We start from the raw sequence: 17,622 nt of genomic DNA on the forward strand, positions 1-17,622 counted from the left end.
ATGACAATTAAAAAAGATCTAGCCAAGTAAACAGTCAGTCTCTGAAGGTACAACTCTTACTAATGTAATGCGTGCTCTGCCTTTGCTACACTGTGGCTCATGTATTTATCCGTCCACAAATTTGTATGTGATTTAGGTAAAAGATGAATATACAGTTCAGTTACATATACTTTGCTTCTCTCCAAGTTCAGAACTGTGAAAACTGGCAAACAGCTTGTCTCATGGGGCACTTTAAGAGTACTCATAAAATACACTAATTGGGTTCAAAGAGAATTAATTCAAAGTATAGCAATCAAGGAGAGTGTTGGTTCATTAAGAGTCTCTGTCCCTTTACGTAAATAAGTTTAACAGATCTAGAAACTTGTAAATGTTAATTTGAGAGGGAAGGATAGTTAATTATAACTTAAAAGAGCTGAAGACATGGGAAGCACAGATAATTGCACCCATGTTCACTCCCATACACAATTTCTAGAAAATCTCAAGTATCGAATTAGGATTTGTGGCGTTAAGGAAAGGCAATTTGGTAGCTGGGTTCTTTTCACTAAAGACACAATCAACTAGCGGAGTTAAGATGCTAGTCCCTCCCCATCGACTACTTTAGATCCATTTTGAGATCTCGTACGTTAGTGCAGAGGTACTTGCAGCAGGATGTGGCAGTCCTGCACATAAGGCTTTGTGGGTTTCACTGTTCAGTGCATTTGATTAAAAGTATTCCACCCTCCACACCTAACTAAAATAATTGTTGTTCACAACTTGGGGGATGATACTTGGTGAAGGTGGCAATTTAATAAAGTACATTATTAAATGCAACATGATTTTACACTGTAAACTTCTTAGAAACTCAGGATTTCAGCTACATGTTCTTTCCTGAAATAAAATTTCTATATAATCCTTGTCTTCACTCTCAGCTTTTTAAAATAATCTGCTTTATTAGGGACATGATAATAAAAGTTTGAGGCAAGCAAGCCATTCACAAACAGAAGATAAAGTTTTTCTCTTTCCTTTGTTTCCCAAACATCAGAATTTCTCTTTTAGCTTTAGTTTTTGTTCAAGGCTTCTACATAGATATTCCATATTAATGGCACTTTTTAATTTTTTTTTTTTTTTTTTAATGAAACAGTTTTAGGCACAACAGTCAGTTACTTCTGGCTCTGCTTGGTAGAGAAAGGTGTAAGGACTAAAATCTCTGAACTCCCCAGATGAGAACTAGATTGTTTTTTCCTGGGTGGAAATTAGAAGCGACTTTTAAAAAATTCACAAACCCAACCTGTGTATGTACAAAATAACCTTAGTTTTAAATGCTGGATTCTGGAATGAGCCTGGGATATGCACACAAAAATGACATTCTGTTATCAAAAATAGCAGTACAGCTTTGCAATCCCTTCTGATGTGGCTACATGTAACTGGCAAGGTTCCACGTGCTTTCACTGAAGCATTACACGTGTGCTTCTGTGCTGTCCTGTCAGTAGCTGAAACCCTTGATTAGAGCTTGCAAGGTAGCTCCCTTTTCTCCTGCTTGGAAGAAGGCTTTTTAAGAGGCATCAAGTTACTACCCTGTGGAAATATTTCCTTTTTCTATTTGGTTTTATTTTTTTTTTTAAAAAAATCACTTACCTATTCTGATTGACCTATAAGAATGAAAGCTATAAAGAGCTATACAAATAATTTTCTCTCAGATTCATAAAATGAACTATTCATACTTTTTTGAAACAGGAGTTAATGCCAAGAATCCATCAGAAGTATCTACTGTTTAGAAGGAAATGGAGCAGCACCAAATGGGTCTAATTCGACTGATTGGGACTGTTGGGACTGATGTGAAGTGATGCTTTGCACCACAAGTTCTGTAAAGGGCACGGCACCGAAATCATCTATTTTCAACGCCTCTGCACTATGGAATGACCCGTGTAGTGAATTCTGCCTTGGCCGCCCAGGCAGTACGGTATTATGGTCAGCACGGATGTCGCTCAGACCCGTATGTGAAGGGTGTCGTGTCAGGTCTGGAGGATGGAAGGGCTTGGCACCAAAGGGGTCCAACAGGCTCTCCTCAGGTTGCAGGATAGTCCCTCTGTCCTTCCCGTCCGTCAGTGCAACACTAATGTTCTCCTTGGAGTCTGAGATTGTTAAAAATTCATTGCTGCTTTGAGAGTCTCGGCGGCCCACTTTTTTGTGTCTGCGAGCTCTCTCTGGGGTGCGGAAGGTAGGCTTCAAAGTCTTCTTTGTGCTGGTTGGTGTGCCGTGATGCCGTTTGCCATTGCTTTTGGACATGTCCTGCTTTGTGCGCCTTTGGCGAGAGGACAGTTTCTGTAAGCTGCGCTGTTTAACTTTTTGCTGCTGACTTCCAGTTATTTCCTCAAAGGGCACAAGTCCAAAAATGTCCTCATTGCTTTCGCTTTTACTTACTGGTGTAGGAAAGGGCTGAAATGGAGTGGAGCCAAATATATCGACACTTTTGGGACAACCAGGGCGAGTATGTGCTTCAGACCCCACCACATGGCTGTCCTGTACATTCACCTTCTTGCTGAAGGGTGCCTTTGTGAATACATCAAATTCTTCTTGCTCTAGTCCCACAGGAGGAAAATGGGTGTGTTGAGAGAAGTGCTTTTCATTCTCTCCTTGCTGGGGCTGTTGAGCACGCACAGCAAAGAAAGGGACAGCGCCAAATACATCAAATTCCTGTTTGGCAGACTCCACCCTACCATCAGAAGGTAATTGGGTTGGGGAGAGGAGTGTTATATTGGGATCTTGGATTTGTCCACTGCCAGATTTGTCTCTGTAGATGGGGCTCATGTCACTGTACTTTGCTTTAGCCTGCTCGTAATCAGAATCAGAACTATGTTTTTCTTCCTCTTCCTCATCTTCAGAATCCATGAGGAGAGGCCTATGACCCAAATTTTCAGGTTCAGTATCATCATCATTAAAATCTCCCTGTTCTCCCTGAAGAACTTCGTCATCCTCTTGCTCTTCTTCTTCTTCACTGCTCTTAGGAGAAGGGGGATCTGATTCAAAATCACTTTCAGATTCATCAATCCCCTTCTGCACTTGACCTTGTACTGATGAATTCTCTGAAGTCTTCTTTTCAGTCCGGTTATCTTTAGATACTGGACTTAATTTTCCATTCTTGATAGAGTCTGCAGTGCCATTTTCTTGATTCCTAGATGAATGTTCACCTTTCTTTTCAGGAGAACCTGCAGGTTCAAAGAGAAAGTATTATAGCATTCCGATGCATTTCAAAAGCCATTTTAATTACAATGTTACTACATTAATATACACTAACACAAGGCATTACACATTCCTTAGACCAGTATCTTAGAGGGAAAAACACTGTTGTCAATTCTTTGTCATTAGGCTTGGGTAATGCACTTGTCGTCAATTAGACGGTTAGGTTCTTTTGTGCAGAGACACTAACTCATCTCTGTCTCCTACACAGTGCTTACTCAACATAAGCTCTCACTGATAGCTAAATTTTATTTATAGCACCCAGACTAACCCCCCAAAATTCAAACCCATTGCCATCAAGTTGATTCCAACTCATAGCGTCCCTATACTAGGACTCTGAATATAGTAGGCAAGCAAATTTTCTTCTCCCCACCATCAAAATAAGGTCATTCAGCTAATTCACCGTGCTCAGATCCCACATTCACCAAAAAACCTTCTGATTATATTTCAAGTTTACAACTTTTCCCACAAAAAGATCAACAAACATGAGTACCTTGTCTATTTAGTTATATGCTTCACTGTAATTTTTTTTTAATCACTCTTTTTTTTATATAACCAGTGTCTTATGAGTTTGGCTAATATAAGTGGATCTCCCAGAGCCTAATCAAAGCAAAGACTAAAACTTAACAGAGACTGTACCAAGGACATCTGCCTTCTCTAGAGAATGTATCTTCCTCAAACTATCATGTCTATAATACCGATATCACATTAAAAGTATGTTGCCTTTAAAAAAACATGTAACCATCAATATGCTAAATTGCATCAAATAAACAGTGCTTTATAATTTCACTGAACAGTATCACTGTATAGAAAAGACAGAATATTAGTTTACATGAAAATATACTGCCTCAAAGTGCATGAGTATAGTGAATTGACTTCCCAGATATGGGGACTGATTTGTACTGATCCAACCACATAGTCTCAGTCCTACCCTTCCCCAAAATCATTAGCTGGGTTGGAAGTATAGTCTGTAGTCATGAAAACTGAGTGGCTTATGAAAGATGGACCATTACTTTCCCTTCATTAGAATGGTGATCTCTATAGCGTATGACATTTCTTTCTTTCTCTTTGAAAAGTTAGCTCTGTTATCATCCTACTTCTTTGTTCCTTCTTCGTCATATTTTTAGGGCTTTTCTTTCACTAATAGCCCCTTAAATATCTATGTTCCCCAGGATTCTAGCCTTGGGTGTCCTTCTCCCTCCACGTGACCTTTCCTGGTTCCTAACTAACAAGCTAAGGTGTTAAATGCCGAGTACATCATAATGGTTCTAATCTCTTTAACCGAGAACTTACTCCTGAGTTCTAGACTCAGATCTTTAATACTTACCATACAATTCTGCATGAAAATGTATCCTATAATTACCTCAAACAACAATTTCAAGAGCTCATTTTTCCTCTGTTCCATATCAGATCCCTCTATATTAGTGAACATCTCCATTTATCTGGTTTTTCAAACCAGGAGAAACGTAGAAATCCTCTCCTCTCTTGCCACCAAATAGTTACAGTGTCTTTAAAATCTCTTGAATCTGCTCCCTCCTCTCCGTCTGCCAGTTGTCTGTCACATTCCCTCGTTATCTCTCACCTAGCAACTCCTCAGCCTCTAAACTCACCTCTGCCTCCAGTCCCACATCATTCAAACTGCTGCCCTCTCACTGTCACCAAAATGATTTTCCTGAAACACTAATCACGTTGCTAGGTAGGTTTAAAACCTTTCAGTGGCTCTCAAAAGCTCAAACCCTTAGCATAGCACAGAGCGCTCTTCTCTATCTGTTCTACCACATCTTCAGCCTCAGAGCCTGAAGTGTTCCACATGACCCTTCATCACAGCCACACCCAAAATCTGTCTAGTCAAACTCAGGAAGGGAATAGATTTACTGAGTTTTTTGAGCTATCCTTTGTTATCCCTCCTTTTAATATTTGCTATCAGAAACACAGGAACTTAATAGATTTAGGTACCAAGGGAAACTCTGCTCTTTTAACATCCCTCTACTATTGCAATACTGAACCTCAGTATGAATGCCACTTCTACCTGACTGCCTCGTAAACATGGCCCATGTCACAGTCCTTCACTGCCACCCCTTAAAAGAGACCCATTCTGTATGTGGTGTTCCCGATGAGCCTACTGTACTATACTGCAATTACTGTCTGCCCTACTTGAGGCCATGATAAGGCATAGGAGCTGTCAGAATACAGAACTATTTATCACTTACCTCATTTATCATTCGTCTCCATACCTTAGCAGTATGCTGAATCAGTATTCATTGACTGAATCAATAAGTTACTACTCTGAGCTAACCTAACCTGCTACATATTCCATATATTCAGAATACAATAAAGGAAGTTACGTAGAAAAATAAACCCTTTAAATCATTCACATTTTATTTCACTCAAAAAAAAAAAAAAAACCTGTCCTACAGGGCACCTTACTACATGCTATACGTTGATTGGTGAATAAAACAAATATGGTCCCTGCCTTCAGGAGTTTACAGTCATATATGGAAGACACAGAGTAAGTAAGTAAACGTGAATTGGAGCCAGTGCTCTGAAGTAAAAAACAGAGAGCAATGATGAAAATCACAGGCAAGAGTGATGGGGTACACAAACCTACTCAGGATAGTTGGTGAAGGCTTCCTTCAGGAGATGATGGTTAAGACTAAACAATAAGAAGGGGCCAGCCATGCAAAGGACAGGCAGAAAATTGCTCCAAGTAAAAGCAGCAGTATGTTTGAGGGCCAATTCAGGAAAGAGGTTGGCATATTTGAAGGACTCAAAATAGTCCGGTGTGGCTGGAGCACAGTGAGCAAGGGGGAGGCTGGTACAAGAAAGAGCTAGATCATGAAGGTCCCTTTGAGGCCATGATAAGGAGTTTGGATTTCATTCTAAATCGTGCGTACTGGAAAGCCGTTAAAATGATTTTAAAATGGATGGTATGATCAGAATTATATTTCAAAAAGATGACTGACTGCAAAAAAAAAAGACTGAACGGGGAAGGGGCAAAAGTGAGGAGACCAGGGAAGAAGAATTTGTAGTAATTCAAGTTAATGATGACAGTGGCCTGGATGAGGATGCTGGTAGTGCAGACAGAGAGAATTAAAGATTGCAGAGGAAAACTCTTGGTGATGGTACCATTAACACAGACAGAAAAGATTAAGTTGGGAAATGGAGAAGGTTATCAAGTATTTGGTTTTGGTCACATTAAGCTTGAGGTATCTGTGAGGCCATTTACCTGTAAGTGGTTAGATATCCGTGGCCTGAGCTCAATGGTTTCTTGCTGAAGGTAATAAATTTGGGAGTTATCACAATGCATAGGGTATGTAGAGAGAGATATGAGACCTGGAGATCACCTAAGAGAGTAAGAGGGTCCAGGTCTTTGCCCTCGTGTGTAAACATATAGAAGTCAGCTGAGGAAAAGGAATCTGCAAAGCAAAATAAAAAATACCAGCCAGCGAGGAGGCCCAGAACCAAGTGGGTGCAATGTCACAGAAGCCAGAGAGATCAGTGAATCCTGGGGGATGTACTAGACAACTGAGCTGGATGGTGCAAAGAGGCCCAGTGAACTGAGGACAGAGAATGATCACTGGATCTGGTCATCCTGTGCAGTTGGCAACCTTAGGGTGAGTAGCGGGGAGGAAGTCTAGTGGGACAGAGCAGTGAGTGGGAGAGAAAAAAAGAGGAGAATTCAGTCAACTTTTACTTAAATACAAATATAATCTTCAGTATTCATTTACCAGCTGCTTAAAACCAGCCAAGAGTTATATGCTGTATCTATAAAATTTATAATACAGTCATCCTCGGTATCCGTGGATTCTGGTATTCTAGCTCAAGTCCCTTACGTAAAATGGCGTAGTATTTGCATATAACCTACCTACATCCTCCTGCATACTTTAAATCATCTCTAGATTACTTATTTTATCTAATACAATGTACATGCTATCTAAATAGTTACTTCATCACAATTGAAGACTCGCTTTGAAAGGTAGCCGTGCCCTTCTATGAGTTTCCTGAGCTCTTCTAGGAATGCTGATGCTGCCTGGGCATCTGCCGATGCGGATTCTCTCGTGATCTTGAAGTTCCTGAGGCTGTAGCACTTTACACAGCTAGCCAGCCATCCCTTAATAGCCTGAAACTGCCTCCTCTCGCTCTTCTCAAACCCCTCATACTTAACCTTTGAGGGATTGCTATGCTTTTTAGGAGCCATTTTTTCACAGAAACAAAGGGTACACACAACACAAGTAGGGAACGAACGACACTCAAGGCGAACAATGCTCAAACAACAAGTGCTGGAGAGAGACCAGGGATCTGTGAAATGGTGGGAGGCTACAGTACGGGATGCCTACACATCACTTAATTTGCATGCATTCGGTGTAGTGGTCTGCGCACGGCAATTCAAGTTCTGCTTTTTGGTTCTTTTTTTCTTTTTCCAAATACTTTTGATCCGTGGTTGGTTCAATCCGTGGATGTAGACCCCACAGATACAGAGGGCTGACTGTAGGCTTATTTTAAAGCCTAACAGATTATAACCAAATCAAATGCAGACTCACAGGTTTGACTTCTCCACAGGCAAAATGCTTCTGAGATTAAAAACAGACTGCTTTTAGATTAACCTTAGAATTTATTGTCATGAATTTTTATTCTAAAGCAAAATACGTAATCGATCCAGAAGACTTTTAATCATCCCTCATTCTGGGACACGTCCTCTAAAATACATTTTAACTGATTACCTCCTAGAGCTACCTACCCAAAGAAAACCATGATGTGCAGATCACCCCTCATGCCTGCTCGTGGACGTCTCCAATAACATTCTAATGTTCCTTAAAGTGTGTCCTGCAGAATGCTATTTCCGCAAATGAAAAGAACCACACCAAACAGTTCCGTGGACTCAAGCAACTACATTTATGAAATGCTGCATTCCATATTCTGCCTCTACCCCTATTTGAAAATGCTCATTAAAGGTGCTAATGAGTCCTATACAAAAGAACCTGTTTAATTTTATGAAACCTATATTTCTCAATTTGTTTTACTACAAATACTTTTATTTACAGGTAACACCTATTAAGCTTTATAAACAATATGCAAAAACTATGGCCAGAAAATTCTCCTCTACAACTTCTATGAGAAAATTCCCATTTCTGGAACACTTAGTTTTGCTCTTGAGAAGGTCTTCTGGAGCATGTAACATAGGACAGCTATTCCATCTTGGAGAGAAACCTTCAATTCCCACTCAAAGACTATGCATCCTTTTGCAATTCACCTTCTTTTGTTATTCTTATATTTTCATCCCAGTCTCTTACTTTTTGGAAGATGTCTGTCACTTTCTACTTCTCATCCTGTCTGCCCTTTGTCAGCTTCTCAAAGTTAACATTAACAGATCCATTTTTTTTTTTTTTTTTGTCAGCATGAATATAAATTTGTGGTTTTTTTTCACTTACCATTTTTAGTGCATCTTTCCAGATACCAACATAGCCCACTTTTAATTCTGATAAACATGATAGAATAATGTATAATTATGCATAGACCCTCCAGTCTTTCATCATTTTAAACAGCACGATGTACATTTTCCTTCAGGGAAAATATAAAAATAAAACCGTCCTTTTTCAATATCAGTTTCACTTTACCAATATCCTGCTGTTCCCTCCTCATGTAAAATTAAGGCACAACTAATAAATTTAATCCAATAACAATCCATGACAAGATCATGGTAAACACTACTGTTTCCTCATTCATAAAATGGGGATGATAATAGGTTCTACTATATAGGGTTGCTGTGAAGGTTAACAAATAAAAAGGGTTTGAACAGAGTTTGACACATAATACAGCACTCAGTAAAGTTAATTATTTCATCCATCATACACCAACCTTCCGGCAACTTTTCTGAGCTCAATGGCTGGAGGGCAATCTAAAGGAGAAGGAGAAGTGGGAAATGTGAGCGAGGAGGGGATAATTCAAGACACGTTCAGGTCCACCTTAGCCCTGACCAGAAATAAGTAGGTAAGCAAATGTGTAACAACATACCACAAGGGTACATTCTGGATCCTGGAAACTATCTCTGATTTTTACAAAGAGCTATATTTGAAAAACACAGTGTAAGAAATTGGAAAAAGACTGCTTTCAAAGAGAGCAAGGAAGGACACACACCATGGTCTATATCCCTGAGAGGGACATTTATTACTTCTCTGTTGGCAGAGATGAACCGGTTTTGCTGTCTCCCCTTTACAAAACTAAAACAAACAAACAAAAAGCAATTAAAAATATTTTTTTCCTCCCATATTCTTACAACCCATCCTAACATTGTTTAAACGCTTCTCAATTTCTTTAGCCTTCCACTCCTTCATAAACTGTTGTGGTTTCATGAGCAGCTAGGGTCAAGAGCAGCAATGAACCTCTCTGAAAGTGTTAGGCACCTCTAAGCACAATGGAAATTCATGCTGTCCGTATCCCTCCGACACCTCCTGTGGGGCAAATGTTAAATTCCCGGTTGCAAGTTACACAATCCTAGATAGGTTTCACTTTTCTGTGGTAGCAGTTATCACCCTTTCCTCATTGTGAAACTAGAAAAGCTAAAAAAGAAATGGGAGTTATACAAAAGTAAACATTGCTTCAATATGTTCTAAGCCTCTTAATCTCATTACATAGGCAAAAAAAGACTGCCAAAATAAGTTTTATGAGTTATAGTCAGTTACAAATATACAATGTATGCATAGTACTTTAAAATGTGACTCCATAGCTAAGAGTGTCAAGAGCTTTTATAATCTTTTTTTACCTAACCATATCCTTGTTATTAAAAAAAGATTCAGATTTTTCTAGTTGTTTCTGCTATCAGACTGGTTCTTCCCAGTCGTTGGGTTAAATTAATTTCCCAAAAGTATAGCCTAAATATGTTGATTTACAATTCAGTATATCCTAAACATGGAATATGTTGAATTGTAAATCAACATATTTAGGCTATCATAAAAATGGAAATTTTTCAAGCAGATGGTGGTGGTTGTTAGGTGCTGTTGAGTCGATTTCAACTCACAGTGACCCCATGTGGCACAGAAGACCGCCCCATAGCGTTTTCTTAGCTGGAATTTTTACATGGAGCCGCTGGGTAGGTTTGAACCACCAGCCTTTCGGTCAGCAACCAAGTGCTTAACTGTTAACAGTATTTAGAATAAGCACCAGGAATGCATACTTACAGTATAAACAGCTCTCTAATTTTTTTTTAATCAAGAGAATATGCTCATGGTCATACCTCCATTACATCTTTAGAAATCACTGTATAACTTCACATAATGACTTTTTTTTTTTTAATCTCTGTCTGTAAATGGGATATCCCTCCTGCCTTAAACTAAATAAGGTAGAATGATGTTTTTATGGTTTCTAGTAAGGATAATATTTATTTTTGTTTTGTGCCTTGAAACTACAAACTATAAAAACTTCAGTTTTTGGGGTATCTTTGTAAGCTGCATTTTAATCAGTGATACTGAGAGGCAAGCAATGATTTAATAAACAAATGTGCTGCAAAAGCTCATTTGGGTCTGAAAACCTACGTAATTAGCTAAAATCTATAAAATGTCTTAGCAAAAGGGTTAATCACTTGAGAGCTATTATTTCAAACATTGTTCTTCAAATTAGAACCAACAGGCCATTATTAAAACATTAATATATACATATATATATATATATACACACATAGTGAGTACAACATAGAATAAAAATGTCTTTAAGGTCACTCATGTACAGACTTAGCGTTTTTTTCTCTACCATTTAAATAAAAACAAATATTTTCAAAGCTTCAGTATTGCAGACTGAATTATTACTATCCTGATTTCAGGCCCTGTTGTTAGTTGCTGTTAGGTCGATTATGATTCATGGCAATCCTAGACTTACAGAATCATAGACTTTAACAACTGGGAAAAAAGTTCAGAGATTATGTATTTAATAAAAATCTAGAGACCTCATTTTCAGAGAACTGATACTTACACCTGAGGGTACACAGTAACCAAAAAACTTCGACCAGAATTCACGTTTCCTAACATCTAGCGCGGTGCTATAGCAGTTATTTACCTCAATTAGATTACATTATCTGAAATAAATAGCAAATCTTCATCTTTTGAAGTTGGGTTTCATTGTTACAAACAGCCAAAATTCATTCAGAACCAAATGATGAGAATAAAGTGAATGGCTAAGATAGGACAATGCAGATTTAGGTAAATTATTAAGAATAACAACAATGGGTTACACCACCTTAAATTCCAGCTTAGGTATCACAAAAAATGTTAGCACAATGGAAGTATCTTTAAAGTAAGTGTCAAGAAGACTAATACTTATTTGCACATATAAATCCTACTATGTTTAAAATTATTCTCACTACCAAAGAAATGCTTCAATTAATCACTACTGTCAGTAAAATGGAAACCCTGGTAGTGTAGTGGTTAAGTGCTACAGCTGCTAACCAAAAAATCGGCAGTTCAAATCCACAAGGTGCTCCTTGGAAATTCTATGGTGCAGTTCTACCTTGTCCTATAGGGTCACTACGAGTCAGAATCAACTTAAGGGCAATGGGTTTGGGGGTTTTTTGGTCAGTAAAATAAAAAGCATTTACTAAATAAGTACTGAATTAATCATCACGGACTTTCTAAAAATACATAACATACTTAACCTCCTTCATCAGCAGAGGATACTAAACGAAAATGGTCTTTGGTGACCATGTTCTTATTTGGAATCATGCATTACTAAGTGCCTCACTTTCCTCATCTGTGAAGCAGCTTTGTATAAGGATAGTATTCACCTCATTAAATGTGAGAATACACATAAAGCATTACAACGGTACTTGCCGCACTACAGGTACTCAGTAAATGGCTAGTATCGTTGCTGCTGTATTAGTTCATCATTTCATGGATTATTTGTGGAGTACACACTGTGTGCTTCTAATGGTACTGAGAAACATTTAAGGATAAATCAGAGGGAACAGGAACTAATATTGTTGAGTGTACAAATATAGTGCCAAGGGTTTTACATACATCATCTCTTCACTCCCCATGATTAGGTTTCCACAACACCTGGGTGAAAATGCTCTGTAAGTTTTGCTATGATCTTTTTTCTCTTCAGTCTTATTAACAACATTTAAAAAATTTTTCTTCTTGCTTTCTGTGTCAGATCATTGTCATCGCTAATACACCGTCATCCCTAATACTTCAGGGATATGCATCATTACCACCCAAACTCAGCTTTTGGCTTTCTCTCTTTCATTTTTATGCCTTTCTTTGGTGACTTTGATCCAGTTTCCCCAAGAGGTTTCTACAGATTTAGTTCAATTGCTTTCCATATGTAGGAAGTAAAGAACTGAGGAAGTTGAATAACTTGCCCAGCTTTAAGGCCATATATATCATGCTAGTAGCTTCTCTGCTGATGACTTAGATCTGTATCAATTATTTAAAACTCTTCTCTATAAATTCTGCAATTAAACTACCCATAGAATATCATCATCAGCAAAATTTCAACACATCTTATAAACAACCCACTTTAAAATACAACCACATACTGGCATAAGGATAGATACATAGACAGTTGCTGTTGGGTGCCATTGAGTCAGTGCTGACTCACAGCAATCCTATGCACAATAGAACAAAACACTGCCCGATCCTGCGCCAGCCTCACAATCATTGCTATGTTTGAGCCCACTGCTATAGCCACTGCGACAATCCATCTCATTGAGGGTTTTCCTCTTTCTCGCTGAACCTCTACATTACCAAGCATGATGTCCTTCTCCAGGAACTGGTCTCTCTTGATAACAAGTCCAAAGTAAGCAAGACAAAGTCTCACTATTATCACTTCTAAGGAGCATTCTGGCTGTATTTCTTCCAAGACAATTTGCTGGTTCTTCTGGTATTCCATGGTATACTCAATATTCTTTGCACCAATTCTTCAGTCTTCCTTATTCATTGTCCAGCTTTCGTATGCATTTATGAAGCAACTGCAAATACCCTGGATAGGTCAGCCGCACCTTAGTCCTCAAAGTGACATCTTTGCTTTTCAACACTTTAAAGAGGTCTTTTGCAGCAGATCTGCCCAATGCAGTGCATCGTTTGATTTCTTGACTGCTGCTTCCCATGGGTGTTGATTGCGAAGTGGATTCAAGTAAAGTGAAATCCTTGACAACTTCAATCTTTTCTCCGTTTATCATTGATGTTGCTTATTGGTCCAGTTGTGAGATTTTTTGTTTTCCTTATGTTGAGGTGTAATCCATACTGAAGGCTGTGGTCTTAGAATTTCATCAGTAAGTGCTTCAAGTCCTCTTCACTTTGAGCAAGCAAGGTTTTGTTGTCTGTGTATCGCAGGTTGTTAACAAGTCTTTCTCCAATCCTGATGCAAAGTTCATCTTCATACAGTCCAGCTTCTCAGACTATTTGCTCAACATATGTACAGTGAAACGACACAACCCTGACACACACCTTTCTGATTTTAAACCATGCCTCATCCCCTTGTTCTGTCTGAATAACTGCCTCTTGTTCTATGTACAGGTTCCACACAAGCACAATTAAGTGTTCTGGAATTCCCTCATAATTTATTTTGATCCACACAGTCGAATGCCTTTGCATAGACAATAAAACACAGGTAAACATCTTTCTGGTATTCTCTGCTTTCAACCTATCTGACATCAGCAATGATATCCCTTGTTCCATGTCCTACTCTGAATCTGGCTGGAATCTCTGGCAGTTCCCTGTCAATGTACTGCTGCAACAGTTTTTGAATTGTCTTCAGCAAAATTTTACTTGTGTATGGTATTAATGATATTGTTTGATAATTTCTGCATTCTGTTGGATCACCTTTCTTTGGAATGGGTACAAATATGGATCTCTTTCAGTAGGTTGACCAGGTAGCTGTCTTCGAAATTTCTTGGCATAGACAAGTGAGTGTTTCCAGTGTTGCATCCATCTGTTATTTCAATTTCATCAATTCTTGAAGCCTTGTTTTTCACCAATGCTTTCAGAGCAGCTTGGACTTCTTTCACTACCATCAGTTCTTGATCATATGCTACCTCCTGAAATGACTGAACATTGACCAATAATTTTTGGTACACTGACTGTGTATTCATCTTCTTTTGATGTTTCCCATGCCATTCAATTTTTTGCCCATTGTTGCTGTTGTTAGGTGCTGTCTAGTCAGTCCCAACTCACAGCAACCCTATGCACAACAGAACAAAACACTGCCCGGTCCTGAGCCATCCTTACAATCGTTGTTAAGCTTGAGCTTACTGTTGCAGCCACTGTGTCAATCCACCTCATCGAGGGTCTTCCTTTTTTCCGCTGACCCTGTACTCTGCCAAGCATGATGTCCTTCTCCAGGGACTGATCCCTCCTTACAACATGTCCAAAGTATGTAAGATGCAGTCTTGCCATTCTTGCTTCCAAGGAGCATTCTGGTTGTATTTCTGCCAAGACAGACCTGTTCATTCTTTTGGCAGTCCATGGTATATTCAATATTCTTCGCCAACACCACAATTCAAAGGCATCAATTCTTCTTCGGTCTTCCTTATGCATGTGATATCCGGCATCATTTCTATCACCAAGGCCATTCTTTTGATGTTTCCTGTGCCATTCAATTTTTTGTCCACAGAATTCTTTAATATTGCAACTCCAGGCTTGGATTTTTTCTTACAATACTTTCAGCTTGAGAAATGCTCAGGATTTTCTTCCCTTTTGGTTTCCTAACTCCAGGTCTTTGCACATGTCATTATAATACTTTACTCTTGTCATCTCAAGGCACACTTTGAAATCTTCTGTACAGCTTATACTTCATCCTTTCTTCCTTTCGCTTTAGCTACTCTACATCGAAGAGCAACTTTTATCCATTTTCTGACATCCATTTTGGTCTTCTTTTTCCTTTCTTTTTAACGACCTTTTGACGACTCGATGGCACTGCGTTCTGGGTGTGCTTTTTTTATGTATGATGATGATGTCCTCGACGTCATCCCACAACTTATCTGGCCTTCAGTAATTAGTGTTCAATGCATCAAATCTCTTCTTGAGATGATCTCTAAATTCAGGTGGGATATAGTAAAGGTCGTATGTGGCTCTTGTGGGCTTGTTTTAAACTTTAGCTTCAGGATGAACTTGCGTATAAGCAACTGATGGTCTGTTGCACAGCACAGATAATACTGATAACATCTGATGATACTGAGCTTCTCCATCTCTCTTTCAACAGATGTAGTCAATTTGATCCCTGTGTATTCCATCCGACAAGGTCCACATGTATAGTCACTGTTCATGTTGTTAAAAAAAAAAAAAAAAAGTATTTTCAATGACTAAGCCATTGATCCCTCAAAATTCTATCACTGATGTCCGGCATCATTTCTATCACCAAGGCCATATTTTCTAACTACCAATTATTCTTTGTTTCCAACTTTTGCATTCCAATCACCAGTAATTATCAATGCATCTTGACTGCATGTTTGATCAATTTCAGACTGCAGAAGTTGGTAAAGTATCTTCAATTTCTTCATCTTTGGCTTTAGTGGTTGTTGCATAAATTTGAATAACAATGGTATTAACTGGTCTTCTTTGTCGGCATATAGATATTATCCTATCACTGACAGTGTTGTACTTCAGCATAGACCTTGAAATATTCTTTTTGATGATGAACGCGACGCTGTTCCTCTTCAATTTGTTATTCCTGGCATAGTAGACAGCATGACTGTCTGATTCAAAACGGCCAATACCAGTCCATACCAGTCCATTTCAGCTCACTAATGCCTAGGATATTGGTGTTTATGTGTTCAATTTCATTTTTGATGACTTCCAATTCTCTTTGATTCATACGTCATACATTCCATATTTCAATTACTAATGGATGTTTGCAGCTGTTTGTTCTCATTTTAAGTTGTGCCACATCAGCAAATGAAGGTCTCAAAAGCTCTACTCCATCCACATCATTAAGGTCAACTAGACTTTGGGGAGGCAGCTCTTCCCCAGTCATATTTTGAGTGCCTTCCAACCTGAGGGCCTCATCTTTCATCACTATATCTGACAATGTTCCACTGCTGTGCATAAGGTTTTCACTGGCCAATTTTTTCAGAGTAGATTGTTGGGTCCTTCTTTGCAGGCTATTTCAGTCTGGAAGCTCCACTGAAATCTGCCCACTATGGGTGACCCTGCTAGTATTTGAAATACCAGTGGCATAGGTTCCAGCATCAGAACAACAGGCAAGCTACTGCAATATGACAAACTGACAGACAAGGAGTGGAAATATATAGACGAATGGAATAGAATTGAGAGTCTAAAAATAAATCCTCACATCTATGGTCAACTGATTTTTGAGAAGAGTACCATGACCATTCAGTAGGACTAAAAGCAGTCTCTTCAACAGATGGTGCTGGTAAAACTGGATACCCAGATGCAAAACAGTGAAGTTGGACTGTTACACCATACACAAAAATTAACTCAAAAATGGATCAGAGACCTAAACTTAGGAGCTAAAATTATAAAAATCTCAGCAGAAAATATAAGGACAAACCTGCCTGATCTTGGATTTGGCAATGATTTTTAAATATGGTACCAAAAGTATAGAAAACCAAAGAAAAAATAAATACAATGGACTTCATCAAAACTAAAATTTTTTGTGCATCCAAGAACACTATAAAGACAGTGAAAAGATAACCCAGAAAATGGAAGAAAATATTTGCAAATCATGTAAGAGTTTAATACCCATAATACATAAAGAACTCCTACAACTCAACAACAAAAAGACAACCTAATCAAAAAATGGGCAAAGGACTTGAACAGTTCTCCAAAGAAGATAGAAAAAATGGTCAATAAGCACATGAAAAGACGATTGATACTGTTGTTATTAGTTGCCACCAAGTCCATTCCGATGCATTGTGACCCCACATGTGCAGAGTCGAACTTCTCCAAAGAGTTTTCAAGGCTGTGCAGCGTATCACCAGGATTGTCTTCCAAGGCGCCTCTGAGTGGGTTCGTACCACCAATCTTTCAGCTAGTAGTCAACCACTTAACTGTTTACTCCACCCAGGGACTCCCTTCATTAATCTCTAGGGAAATGCAAATCTAAACCACAGTGATATACCACTTCACACCTACTAAGATGGCTATAATTGAAAAAAAAAACAGAAAATAACAAGTGTTGGCCAGGATGAGGAGAAATTAAACCCTTGTCCATTGCTGACTGGAATGTAAAACGGTATTGCTGCTATGGAAAAGTCTGGCAGTTCCTAAAAATGTTAAACACACAATTAACAAGACCCAGCAATTCCACTCCTAGGTATATACCCAAAAGAATTGAAAATAGGGACTCAGCCATTATTCAAAGAGCCAACAGGTGTCCATTAACAGATAAATGGATAAACAAAATGTGGTACATACATACAATGCACTATTACTCTGCCATAAAGAAAAATGAAGTCCTGAT

At 38.6% G+C, this 17,622-nt stretch overlaps 1 protein-coding gene across 3 annotated transcripts in view; it reads right to left on the reverse strand.

Moving 5' to 3' along the window:
• Nucleotides 1-1,085: 1,085 nt before the first annotated feature.
• Nucleotides 1,086-17,622, reverse strand: part of BMP2K (BMP2 inducible kinase) — a 141,608-nt gene continuing 125,071 nt past the window's right edge. For all 3 annotated transcript variants that reach the window (XM_023553330.2, XM_003414132.4, XM_023553331.2), the window contains one exon: nucleotides 1,086-3,185. In XM_023553330.2, the coding sequence (XP_023409098.1) occupies nucleotides 1,744-3,185 (1,442 nt within the window). In that variant the 3' untranslated portion in view covers nucleotides 1,086-1,743. The remainder of the gene's footprint in view (nucleotides 3,186-17,622) is intronic.

This window comes from Loxodonta africana, chromosome 5 (genome assembly GCF_030014295.1).
Source record: "Loxodonta africana isolate mLoxAfr1 chromosome 5, mLoxAfr1.hap2, whole genome shotgun sequence".
NCBI classification, from domain to species: domain Eukaryota; kingdom Metazoa; phylum Chordata; class Mammalia; order Proboscidea; family Elephantidae; genus Loxodonta; species Loxodonta africana.